The sequence below is a fragment of the Palaemon carinicauda genome, chromosome 22 (assembly GCF_036898095.1).
Source record: "Palaemon carinicauda isolate YSFRI2023 chromosome 22, ASM3689809v2, whole genome shotgun sequence".
NCBI classification, from domain to species: domain Eukaryota; kingdom Metazoa; phylum Arthropoda; class Malacostraca; order Decapoda; family Palaemonidae; genus Palaemon; species Palaemon carinicauda.
In genome coordinates this window covers 36,410,572-36,422,721 of record NC_090746.1, presented here as the reverse complement: position 1 = coordinate 36,422,721, position 12,150 = coordinate 36,410,572, and the positions used below count along the sequence as shown (strand labels likewise).

The following is a 12,150-nucleotide window of genomic DNA, read 5'->3' as shown; positions in this document are numbered from 1 at the left end:
TTTATGGATCTGGAGAAAGCATATGATAGAGTTGATAGGGAAGCAATGTGGGATGTGATGAGGTTATATGGAGTTGGTGGAAGGTTGTTGCAAGCAGTGAAAAGTTTATACAAAGGTAGTAAAGCATGTGTTAGAATAGGAAATGAAGTGAGTGATTGGTTTCCGGTGAGAGTGGGGCTGAGACAGGGATGTGTGATGTCGCCGTGGTTGTTTAACTTGTATGTTGATGGAGTGGTGAGAGAGGTGAATGCTCGAGTGCTTGGACGAGGATTAAAACTGGTAGGCGAGAATGACCATGAATGGGAGGTAAATCAGTTGTTGTTTGCGGATGATACTGTACTGGTAGCAGACACAGAAGAGAAGCTTGACCGACTAGTGACAGAATTAGGAAGGGTGTGTGAGAGAAGGAAGTTGAGAGTTAATGTGGGTAAGAGTAAGGTTATGAGATGTACGAGAAGGGAAGGTGGTGCAAGGTTGAATGTCATGTTGAATGGAGAGTTACTTGAGGAGGTGGATCAGTTTAAGTACTTGGGGTCTGTTGTTGCAGCAAATGGTGGAGTGGAAGCAGATGTACGTCAGAGAGTGAATGAAGGTTGCAAAGTGTTGGGAGCAGTTAAGGGAGTAGTAAAAAATAGAGGGTTGGGCATGAATGTAAAGAGAGTTCTATATGAGAAAGTGATTGTACCAACTGTGATGTATGGATCGGAGTCGTGGGGAATGAAAGTGATGGAGAGACAGAAATTGAATGTGTTTGAGATGAAGTGTCTAAGGAGTATGGCTGGTGTATCTCGAGTAGATAGGGTTAGGAACGAAGTGGTGAGGGAGAGAACGGGTGTAAGAAATGAGTTAGCGGCTAGAGTGGATATGAATGTGTTGAGGTGGTTTGGCCATGTTGAGAGAATGGAAAATGGTTGTCTGCTAAAGAAGGTGATGAATGCAAGAGTTGATGGGAGAAGTACAAGAGGAAGGCCAAGGTTTGGGTGGATGGATGGTGTGAAGAAAGCTCTGGGTGATAGGAGGATAGATGTGAGAGAGGCAAGAGAGCGTGCTAGAAATAGGAATGAATGGCGAGCGATTGTGACGTAGTTCCAGTAGGCCCTGCTGCTTCCTCCGGGGCCTTAGATGACCGCGGAGGTAGCAGCAGTAGGGGAGTCAGCATTATGAAGCTTCATCTGTGGTGGAAATGTGGGAGGTTGGGCTGTGGCACCCTAGCAGTACCAGCTGAACTCGGTCGAGTCCCTGATTAGGCTGAAGGAACATAGAGAGTAGAGGTCCCCTTTTTGTTTTGTTTCATTGTTGGTGTCGGCTACCCCCCAAAATTGGGGGAAGTGCCTTGGTATATAGATAGATAGATAGATATACTGTATATGTGAGTGTATATACATATATATATATATATATATATATATATATATATATATATATATATATATACTGTATATGTGATATATATATATATACATATATATATATATATATATATACATATATATATATATATATATATATATATATATATATATATATATATATATATATATATATATATATATATATATATATATATTATATATATATATATATATATATATGTATATAGTCCCCAATTATGCGTGTTCGAATTATGTGATTCCCCATTCATGCGATGGCTAGTTTTCAAAATTAAATTTTCTGTACCTGGGAGTCAAGCACTATAAAATGTATCAAATCTATTGTGTTTTTATGTATATTGGTTGCTCTGAATACAGTGCTTGATAATAAATGTTACTAAACGATATTTACCTTACATCTTATTAACATAATTTCATAATAAATAGCCTATTAAAGGATAAAATTCCACATCAACAATGAAACCAACTTCAACAATGCAATTCCAGCAGACAAAATGTAAACAGAACTGTGGTTACGTTCTCGGCAATCTTTATCTTTCTCTAACCTTTCAATAATTTTAATTTTATTGTTAATATTGATGGTATATTAAAGCATTATTTCTGTTTAGTACAGTATACAAAAAATCTTTATTTTCCCTGTGGGTGTTCAAGGTTTTCACACGTAGGCTGGGTTCGTTTATCAGCAGAGAATAACCTAAACTTCGATAACGTGTCGACAATACTTTGTCATTTCAAACATTATTGTTTTACTTTACGAAGATTTGTTTTGTGTAGTACACAGTATTATTATCAAAACTTCTCTCTGAGAGAAGAATTGATCGCCACAACTAACAATAGTCTTTTTAATTTCATTACTAAACTCAGGTTGCCATATGTGAACTAAAATTTTATTTCTTAACAATAGTCTTGTTAATTTCATAACTAAACTCAGGTTGCCATATGTGAACTAAAATTTTATTTCTTACAGAGAGAGAGAGAGAGAGAGAGAGAGAGAGAGAGAGAGAGAGAGAGGGAGAGAGTTCAAATATCTCTCTCTCCCTCTCTCTCTCTCTCTCTCTCTCTCTCTCTCTCTCTCTCTCTCTCTCTGTAAGAAATAAAATCTTAGCTCACATATGGCATCCTGAGTTTAATAATGAAATTAACAAGACTATTATTAATTGTGGCAATCAATTCTTCGCTTCAGGTAATACAAGAAACAAAAACAAGGCATTCGATTACAATCCAAGACATTCATCACCACTAACCTAGCTAAAAACGTTAACAAACAACCTCAATTATACCAACTGTCTTTCCCATTACAAACAATCATTACTCTTACTACCCCTTGTTCGGTGGCGCGCACCGCGAACACACACACACAGAAACACATGCATATACTCTCTCTCTCTCTCTCTCTCTCTCTCTCTCTCTCTCTCTCTCTCTCTCTCTCTCTCTCTCGTGTTATACAATACTTACATATAGATGAAGAAACCAAAATAGGTTTTCTTAAAAACTGTCAATTAAATACGAAACGAAAAAAAATAACCGTGTATACATCCATTTCAATCGTAGCTTAAAATACGGCATCTAATTTCGTCAACAAACCACTATTTTTTAGGAAACACTATTCTATTCCAGAAAATTGTTACTCTTTAAATAGTCAATTGCGCTATAATAAAACATGTTTTTAAATTCCAGGTGTTTTAAAAATCGAGTATTGCCGACTTTCTTTTTTTTTTTTTTTTTTTTTACTTTTGGCTCTGATCAGATCAGCTGATGTCTAGTCTAGCTGCTGCTTTCAACAATACAGTATGCGTGTACGAAAACAGTAACAAAGAATAGTTTATACCACTTCTAAACTTGATTCAAACCATCTATACAGTTAATATTACATAAGCACCAATGCCTTATAACCTATCATATTTATTGTTTAGTACATTTAAAACAATCTCTCTCTCTCTCTCTCTCTCTCTCTCTCTCTCTCTCTCTCTCTCTCTCTCTCTCTCTCTCTATCTCTCTCTCTCTCTCTCGGATACCTTTCGCTACCCCTAATTGCTTACCTTTCTCTATCTCACTAACAAATGAAATCTTTGTTGTTTCACAAAGTTTCAGTTATATTAAAAATCAATAATGATTCAATTTTCCTTACTTTCTCCAATCTCGCACTATCTCTGTCACATCGAACGTTATAGCGGTAACTTAATTGTTCAATGACTTTAAAAACCGGCCTAGGACTTTCTTCTTCTTTCACCTTTTTTCATATGGTTTCATAATTGAGGTCGGTATAACTTGACTTATAACTGATGTTAGGAAAATTATTTTGGATATGGAAAGGATAATTATCTTTCGTAACAGTTTAGAATTATAGTAAATTATCATTCTGTCATTAGCGGCAGTTTGCTATTGTTGTTTAAACGCATAGGGAAAAAAATTCCAGCTTTGCTACGAATATAGGAATTTATATGGATACGGTAAGTAAAATATTTGTAATTACATAATGCATACTAAATGTTTGTAATATCATTAGTTATAACTATGATCATGTGTGTTTAATACGTTTGTTTGTTTATTCTGATCGAAGATGGAGCGTACAGTAAACAAATGGAAAGTTTCCGTTTCAGGCGGCGTCATAAAGGAAAACATTATTTCATTTATTTCGAAGTTCTAAGAAAAATCAAGTAGAACAGCATTGGTAGTAACAAAATCATCATACAAAAACTAACCTATACACAGATGTGTAAATGCGTTCGTTTCTTCGTTATGATCAGAGATAAACGTAAACAAAACAATGGTCGTCATTTTTTATTGTGTTTTTTGGCGTGTTTAGGAAACTCATGATATAAAATCTCCTTTATTTTGATAATTTAGGATTTTCAATGATACAACAAAAGCTAGTCTATGCAGTGATGGTTTTGCTATTCACCAGTTTTCTTATACAATATATATGAAAAACTAATTAAAATTTCTCCGTATTTTAGGTCTTGTTATAACGCAAAATATACGGTATTTACACCCCTCCTGGTTGTAATTTTAACCTTTTTCAAGTTATCTAAACTTTAAAGTATAAAAAATGTTTGATGTATTCACAAGAACAATTTAATATCATAAAAAATACAGTACAGTACATAGAAAGTATTGGAAATGGGTAGTATACATGTTTGAATAAGCAAGTTGCTGGTTGTCATGACCCTAATGGAATTATTTCTGTTATCTGTGTGTTTCAAAATATACGAATTTCCATTTATACGAGGTCATTGGTCAACCAAATTCTCGCATAATTCGGGACCCTACTGTACTTGACTACACTGAGAGAGAGAGAGAGAGAGAGAGAGAGAGAGAGAGAGAGAGAGAGAGAGATTTAATGTTTTCTGGCATCCTGACTGACATTGAATAAGAGAGAACTAATACTGTAATGAAAGTTATACAAATGTACTATATGAAAATTAGGATAGCTTATTACACATTGGTGCTTATGTAATACTATATCAACTAAATATAGTACATGTTTTAGATAAGTTAAGAAATAGTATTAACAATAATCTTTGTTATTGATTCGGATGTGCATCAGCTGATCTGATCACATCACCCAAAATACTTATACAGTACTGATAAAATACACCCGAAATTTAAAACAAAATTACATAAATGTTTAATTAAAGCACAAATAACTACAGTATTCAAATAATTGTAATTTTCTAGAACGCAATAATCCTTCAGAAACAAAATTGAATATTTTAAGCTGTGAATTGAGAGAGAGCGAAGACCTGGGGAGTGTTGCGTAGGAGACCAGTGAGAAGTATCGCAATGCGCTTGAGAAGTGTGACAAGCTGGCGATCGACAAGCAGGTGAAGGACATGTTGAGAAGCGGCGGACAAGAGAGTGCTGCGTTGGTGATCTGTGAGTGGCATCAAGGCGAACGGTGAGATGATGAGAGGTGCGCCGGAGATCGCTGAGCAGGAGAGCGTTGTCTGGTGGGAGATCATCTAGGAGGTGTCAAACGTCATATTGGAAGGTCACGAGCTGAGGTTGAGCGACAATCATGAGGAGACGCATATTCACGAGAAGAACGAGATGGCAAGCGTACAGCTGGAAAGAGATGGTCATCTGTAGCAGGAGAGTGAAAGTTAGCAGAGCGTCGAACACACGCCGGCGAGTAACAATCAAGAGATGTTGGGTGATGAGCACAAGCTGGAGAGTGACAATCGCGAGCAGGAGAACGACGAGAAGAACTCGTGAACTGAAACTCTGCCTGAAGGAGGGTGATCATAGAGGACTACAGTCCCTGGAGGACGAAGAGATCCGAGGATGGGGGAGGTCTCGTTGTCAGCAGGAGGTCATCGATGAAAAGGCAAATGAACACGCTGGTCACGAGGGCGAACAGGACTGACTGAAGCAGGAGAAAGCGAGAAATGGGCTTAACGCACAGCCAGAGCGTCAATATGAAACAGGACTTCAACCTCGAAGGAACCAGGAGAAGAATCCTCCAGGCACCCTGCTGAAGAAGTTCCAAGAGAGCCTCTTTTAAAGGTGGCCCAGCCACACCCAGCAATGGCCAAGCCTGCAGAATATCTGAAAGGGTGAAAGGCTTGCCCAAGGGTGGGGGGCAAAGTTGCTTCTCTAAGGGAAGCAACAAATTTCCCAAGGTTGCCCGGGAGTTAGCTGGTCTACACTCCTACTCGACTGTCCCTCAGAAGAGACAGAGCGAGCAGGAGCTTCGGGAAAAGATTGTGGAGTGAGAGAAGACATCCAAGCTTTCTTCGCCCATGAGGAAGACCCTGAAGGTAAAGAATCTCTTAAAATTCTTTTTTCCTTCTTTCGTCGGCACCCAAACTTCTCTCTACACTCATCGCAGGTGGAACCCTGCTCACAACAACGTCCTCTGCATGTTGGACACAGAGAGTGGAAGTCGGTCTCAACTGAGGAAAAGAAGCTGCTGCAAGAGCGCCCTTTAGGCCTTGGGCAATTACGCAGGAGGAAAGTCAAAGAGAACTCATACCGGAAAAAAAAAGGAATGAAAAGCAATCGTTTGTAATGGCCAAGTCTTTGAGGGAGCAGAGAGCGGAAAAAAGTTTCACTGATGTGTGAGTGAGAGGGGTAGCCAGCAATCCATCGGCTATTTCTCACCAACTCCACTAACAGCAGTTGGGTGGTTGACACCTAGAATTAAAGTATTAATGGCTAGTCTTCCAGCTTCGCCAAAAGATAATCCCTACTAAATAACGTAAGGTTTGTTTAGTGTCGAAACAAAGATGGTTTCATGAGTTAGCAGTAGTTTTATACTACAGATATGAGATAAATTAAAATAAGTCTTAATTTTTTACCTCATTTAATCTAAAGATTGATTCATGCATTAATATATACAATATTTATATTTATTTAATCCTTCATTTACAAATCAAGTATTCTTGTATACACTATTTCACTATTTTCTTTTACTTTAATAGTAGGGAAAGTAGTAGTTTCAAGATTACTTGCTAGTGTTTTCCAACTGTATATTCAGTTTGTTTTGATATGGATCATACTTAAAGTAATCTTTGTTTTCATAAGTTTCATTTTACATTCTTTAATTATATTACTTCACTTTTGTTGGGTTTCATTTAATCTACATTCCTTAATTAGGTCATTCAAAGTTGAAAAACAAAAGTGTGTTAATCTCAGCTGCTCATTTTGATGTTACCCTAATGCTTGGCATACATAAGCCTACAGTCTATACAATTTGGTATGATTTTGCACTAAAGGAAACATTTTGTGGATACAATGGACAATTGGCAGTACCAAACACCTGTTCCCCCTCTTATAAGTTTGTTATTGCGAGGTTCTACTGTACTGTAATAAAGGACTAGGCCTATTGAAAGAGAAGAAAAATCTTTATGTTTGCAATGAACATTGATATAAAATTTGAGAGAAGCAATATAAACATCAGATGAGGTTTCTATAAATAATTAAAATGGGAAAATACTATTGATCTCACCTTGTCTTTTTATCTGGTTGAGAATCATGTCAATCACAATGAATGTCCCAGTACGTCCAATGCCTGCAGAACAATGGACTACTACAGGTCCAGCACTAGCAATGTCTTCCTGGCGTTTGTTAACATCGTGAAGGAAATTCAATACACATCCTGGATCTGAGGGAACCCCATGGTCTGGCCATGCCTAAAATTGGATGAAATTTCACCTTTAATGCATCATTACAAATACTAACTTCATATTGATTATAAAAAAAAAAATAATCAAGTTGAATATCAAAATATTTAAAAAAAATTAAAATACACTTACGAAAAAATTATTATAGAATACTGTACTTTCTGTACGTAGCTCATAAAATACTTACTACCAACAGTCATATGAAAATACAATCATAAGATAAAGAAAACACGCCTGGTAAAACACACCATGACGTCCGGATACACCATCATCATTATTACTATTAGTATCACAAGCCAAGCTACAAAAGAGTATAGCCCATGTTGTATATCACACAGTTCACACTCGGTAAATTTCAAGAAAAAATCTCCTCTCCCTAAGGGCCCAGATAAACTGTCAATCATGATTGTACAATCTTCGAGATTGCGCAAACAGTGTTTGGGCCCTACACTACTATCAAGTTTGTGCAATCATTAGTTCACCTCTAAAGCTTGTGGCGTGAAGATGAACAAAGAGGCAGCATGTATAATAGGCATTATCCTCGCTTTAGACGATGAGGAGGAAAGTAAGAAAAAAAAGATGTGGATGAAAGAATTGTTCAAAAAAAGAAGTAAATTCACGCATGTGAGAGAGAGAGAGAGAGAGAGAGAGAGAAAGAGAGAGAGAGAGAGAGAGAGAGAGAGAGAGAAGAGGTGTTGATGAAGCAGAGATAATTCTGTTTTCCATTTAAATCAGCATCCCCGGGTCTATTTTTCGCATTTTTTCTATTTGACATAGCATTCACTTTTCAAAACTCTGTTCTTATCATCATCGCTTTTAATTTTCCACAAAGCAGGAAAATCTGTATAGAGTTGAATAAACTCCCTCTGAAAATCTTGAGAGTCCTGTGAGCTCGCCATGGTACCAAAGAAAAAACTGGGCTGTTGGTACAATCATCGCTACAGACTATCAGTCATAATTGTGTAACTACTATGATTGGGCAAACTACTCAATCATCTGCGCAAACTGTCAATCACACCTACTCACTAAAGGATATGCCTGCACAACCACTTAGATTGCACAATCAGGATTGATAGTTTATCTGGGCCTTAATATTAGCTACTCCTCCTCCTCTCTTCAGCCTAAGTCTTATGGATTCTAGCCTTTATTTCTAAATACTTGTATGTAAGATCTATTTTAGTCTGCTTTTTGTTACCATATAATAATCACACCATCCTCTCAAGCCAATGGCAACATTCCCTACCCGAGGCATTACTCAAAACCCCCGTGACATCCCCAGCTTGGAGCAGTAGGGATTTTCACACCTCACCTTACCACCAACTGAAATACTTGCAATTCTAGTCCTTACTCTTGATTATGTGAGGTCTATTTTATGTATTTCAATGTTGGCATGGTGTTCAAATCACAGAGAAAGCCTCTCCACCTCTGACTACCACAAGTCCCACCCATAACTTGACAAAAACATTCTACCAGTAATGCAAGTTTTTGATGTACGACAAGATTCATCTTTTTCTTATCTTATTACTTTTTCTCAACGATCATTTCTACAAAATAATATAATTTTCATGTCTTATATATTTCATATTAGTACTGTTCATTGTTTTCACAAGCAAAAGTTAGCCTATTGTCATTATTTTCATTTATTGCCATTCTACACAGTATTGTATTCGTCATGTTCTTACATGCTCAGACTCGATTTCCAAAACCATGAAATATCCAAAACAGGAATGATCCAGTTTATAGTAACAGACACACGCAAGGTAAAATGACAGAAGAATGAACAAACCTAATGTCATCAGTTTTTTGTTTATCGTATACCTTATAAATTATACATTATAGAATACTTCTTGTGTCAGAGTAATCAAATGGATATTTTCATTACATTTCTTACGTGAAGGGCATTATTACTGACGAGTAGTTTGATATCTTTCAATGTCTATTTACCACGGAATTACGGAATACCATAGTCACTTCATTGAATCTAAAATTTCTTTACACATAAAATCACAGTGCTTTGCCATTATTTTAGAGAAAATTATGTTAAACAAATTTCTGAAAAATTATTCTATAATCACTTCACAATGAATGGAAAAAACTAATTCAGTTGTTTAGAGTGAAATATAATGGAAAATAAATCAATCTTTTGAAAAATTTATTTGCTGATCAGCAGTAAAACATATAAACATGGAAATACTGTATAAGTCATTATTGAGTAAGTGAGAAAGTATATCTGAGGGTGACAAATCTCATATATAGCTTGAGTAGCGGATCCGCAACCTCGTAGTGAGGGGGTCAAGAAAAAGTGAATTAAATACTTACAGTGAAATGATAATGAAATATCTTTCTCTCTGGTTGGTCATCTTTGCGAACCAAAAACTCTCGAAGAATATAATCATTGTTAGAATTCTCAGACACATTCCTAAGTGTCATCCGTCCATATTCTTTACTAATTCCTTCTTCAGGCCAATATCGACAACATTTGTTCTGCAAAATAGCATAACCATATCTATACTGTATATAGAATGTAGTTTCAAATGACAGAAGTATACAGATATAATTTTCACAAATATAGTTAAAAAAAATTACAATACCATGATTTGCATATTATTAACATTAGCCAAACATATGTTGGTAATATTGATACAGGCTAAATGATAAGCATAGATTTCTATATAAAGTAGAGTTATTTGAATGGACTACAAAGCACTGGCCATCATTGAATGTCATCTAACAATTGTGATTATATGAATGACACACAGAATAGTATTTACTGATACCAAAAACTAAGAGACAACACCCGACAAGCACTAATGTAAACAAACTATTAAAATTATTTTCTTATAACATTAAAATATACAGTATTTATTAAGAATATTAAAAACTACCATACTGTACACAGTAAAATTTCATGATGAAAATAAAATATATGAGAGAGAGAGAGAGAGAGAGAGAGAGATATTTTTGAAGTTTTCTGGCATCCTGACATCGAAAGTCATGGACGCCGATAGTATTTATTACAAATAAAGAAAAAAAGATTATGCAATTATCATCATAAAAAAAAATATTTTATAAAAGTTAAATAGCTTTCAGAAGACCTGCTTCTGAAACAAATCTAAAAATGTCGCTATCATTGTAGGATACATCATGTCCAAGAATCTTCGCAAGGATGAATCTGCCATCCTCACCTCAAGCCTCAAACAGATATCGATTTCTTTTGATGCTATAAGTGGGGCAATCAGTCAGCAAATGCCTCACTGTCAAGAATATCAAACAGTTGTCGCAATATGGTTGGTGTTGTCCAGCCAGCAGAAACTTGTGTATCTTCCGAGTGTGACCAATGCGGAGACAACAAAGAGTAGTCATCCACTTTTGGGGCATCCCATTATACCTTCAAGGGGATATAACATTACTATTTCTCTCAACTTATTTTCAACTAAACTATCCCAATGCTGTTGCCAATTATCATACATAAAAATCATTACAAGGAATGGGGTACTACAGTATCTTGGTAGCAACTCGGCTGCAGCACTTTTTGCCAGTGAATCTGCCTCATTTTCAGACACACCTACGTGTGCCAGAACCAAGCAAAATCAAACTGTTATACCTTTAAGGCTAATTATTAAAAGCCACTCTACAATCTTTAAAACTAAAGGGTTACTGGAATCAAATCCTTCTAAAGCTCGTAACACTTCTTGCATCACTAAAAATGGTAAAATTTCCCTCCTCTTTTAACGCTATTTTCTCAATGGCGGTTAGTATGTCATATAGTTTGGCAGTAAATATGGAAGATATTAGAGGAAGTACACCTCTACAGTTAGAAGTACTACTGAATATACTCTAAATCCAACTTTAGCATCAGATTTGGAGCCATCAGTATATATAAAAGTTGATTCCTTATGCTCTTCCACAAGTTCCATAAAAATAGACCTGGCTTCTAATTCAGTCATGTTCTTTTTATACCAATAAAATATTTTCAAAAAGATATTTCCGGTATATTTTCATGGAGGTGTTGGTGATATCCTATATGGAAGAACTCTACTTCTTACTATATCAAGACTGTTTATTAATTGTTTTACCCATAAACCGTAAGGTTGAGATTTTGGGTGATACTCAAAATATCTATGCCTTATAAAGTTTGCATTCCGACACACTAAAGAATTAGGAAGTCTTTGCAACCTAAACCAATACCAAACAATTGAAGACTTTTGGTAAAGGTCTAAAGGTAATTCTCCAGGGTCAACAAAAAGACTTGGGATAGGTGAAGTTCTAAACACTCCTGAGGACAATCTAATACCAGCATGATGTATAGAATCTAATACCTTAGATATGCTTGGGGGTGGCCGAGGAGTATATTTCACACCCATAACTAATTTCTGAAAAAATTAAGGCCTTGTATAACTTTAAAATAGTTTTGTAGACTAGCCCCCTGGTGTATGGTACAATACTGTACTTTTAAAAGATTCAGAGCCTTGAGACATTTAGTTTTTAATGCCTTCAAGTGGGGAACCCATGTAAGCCTACAATCAAATATCAATCCTAAAAATTTAGCTTCACTTACGCATGGGATCCGTTGACCTTTGATATGTGGTATATATTCGGGTGTGGATGTACTCCCCGAATATGACAGAAATGGA

The 12,150-nt window shown here is 36.1% G+C and overlaps 1 protein-coding gene across 7 annotated transcripts in view; it reads right to left on the bottom strand.

Moving 5' to 3' along the window:
* Nucleotides 1–12,150, bottom strand: part of LOC137616404 (tyrosine-protein phosphatase non-receptor type 11-like) — a 284,273-nt gene that overhangs the window by 69,816 nt on the left and 202,307 nt on the right. For all 7 annotated transcript variants that reach the window (XM_068346127.1, XM_068346125.1, XM_068346128.1 and 4 more), the window contains 2 exons: nucleotides 9,836–10,000; nucleotides 7,342–7,525 (listed from right to left, as the gene is read on the bottom strand). In XM_068346127.1, coding sequence (XP_068202228.1) covers nucleotides 7,342–7,525; nucleotides 9,836–10,000 — 349 coding nt within the window. The remainder of the gene's footprint in view (nucleotides 1–7,341; nucleotides 7,526–9,835; nucleotides 10,001–12,150) is intronic.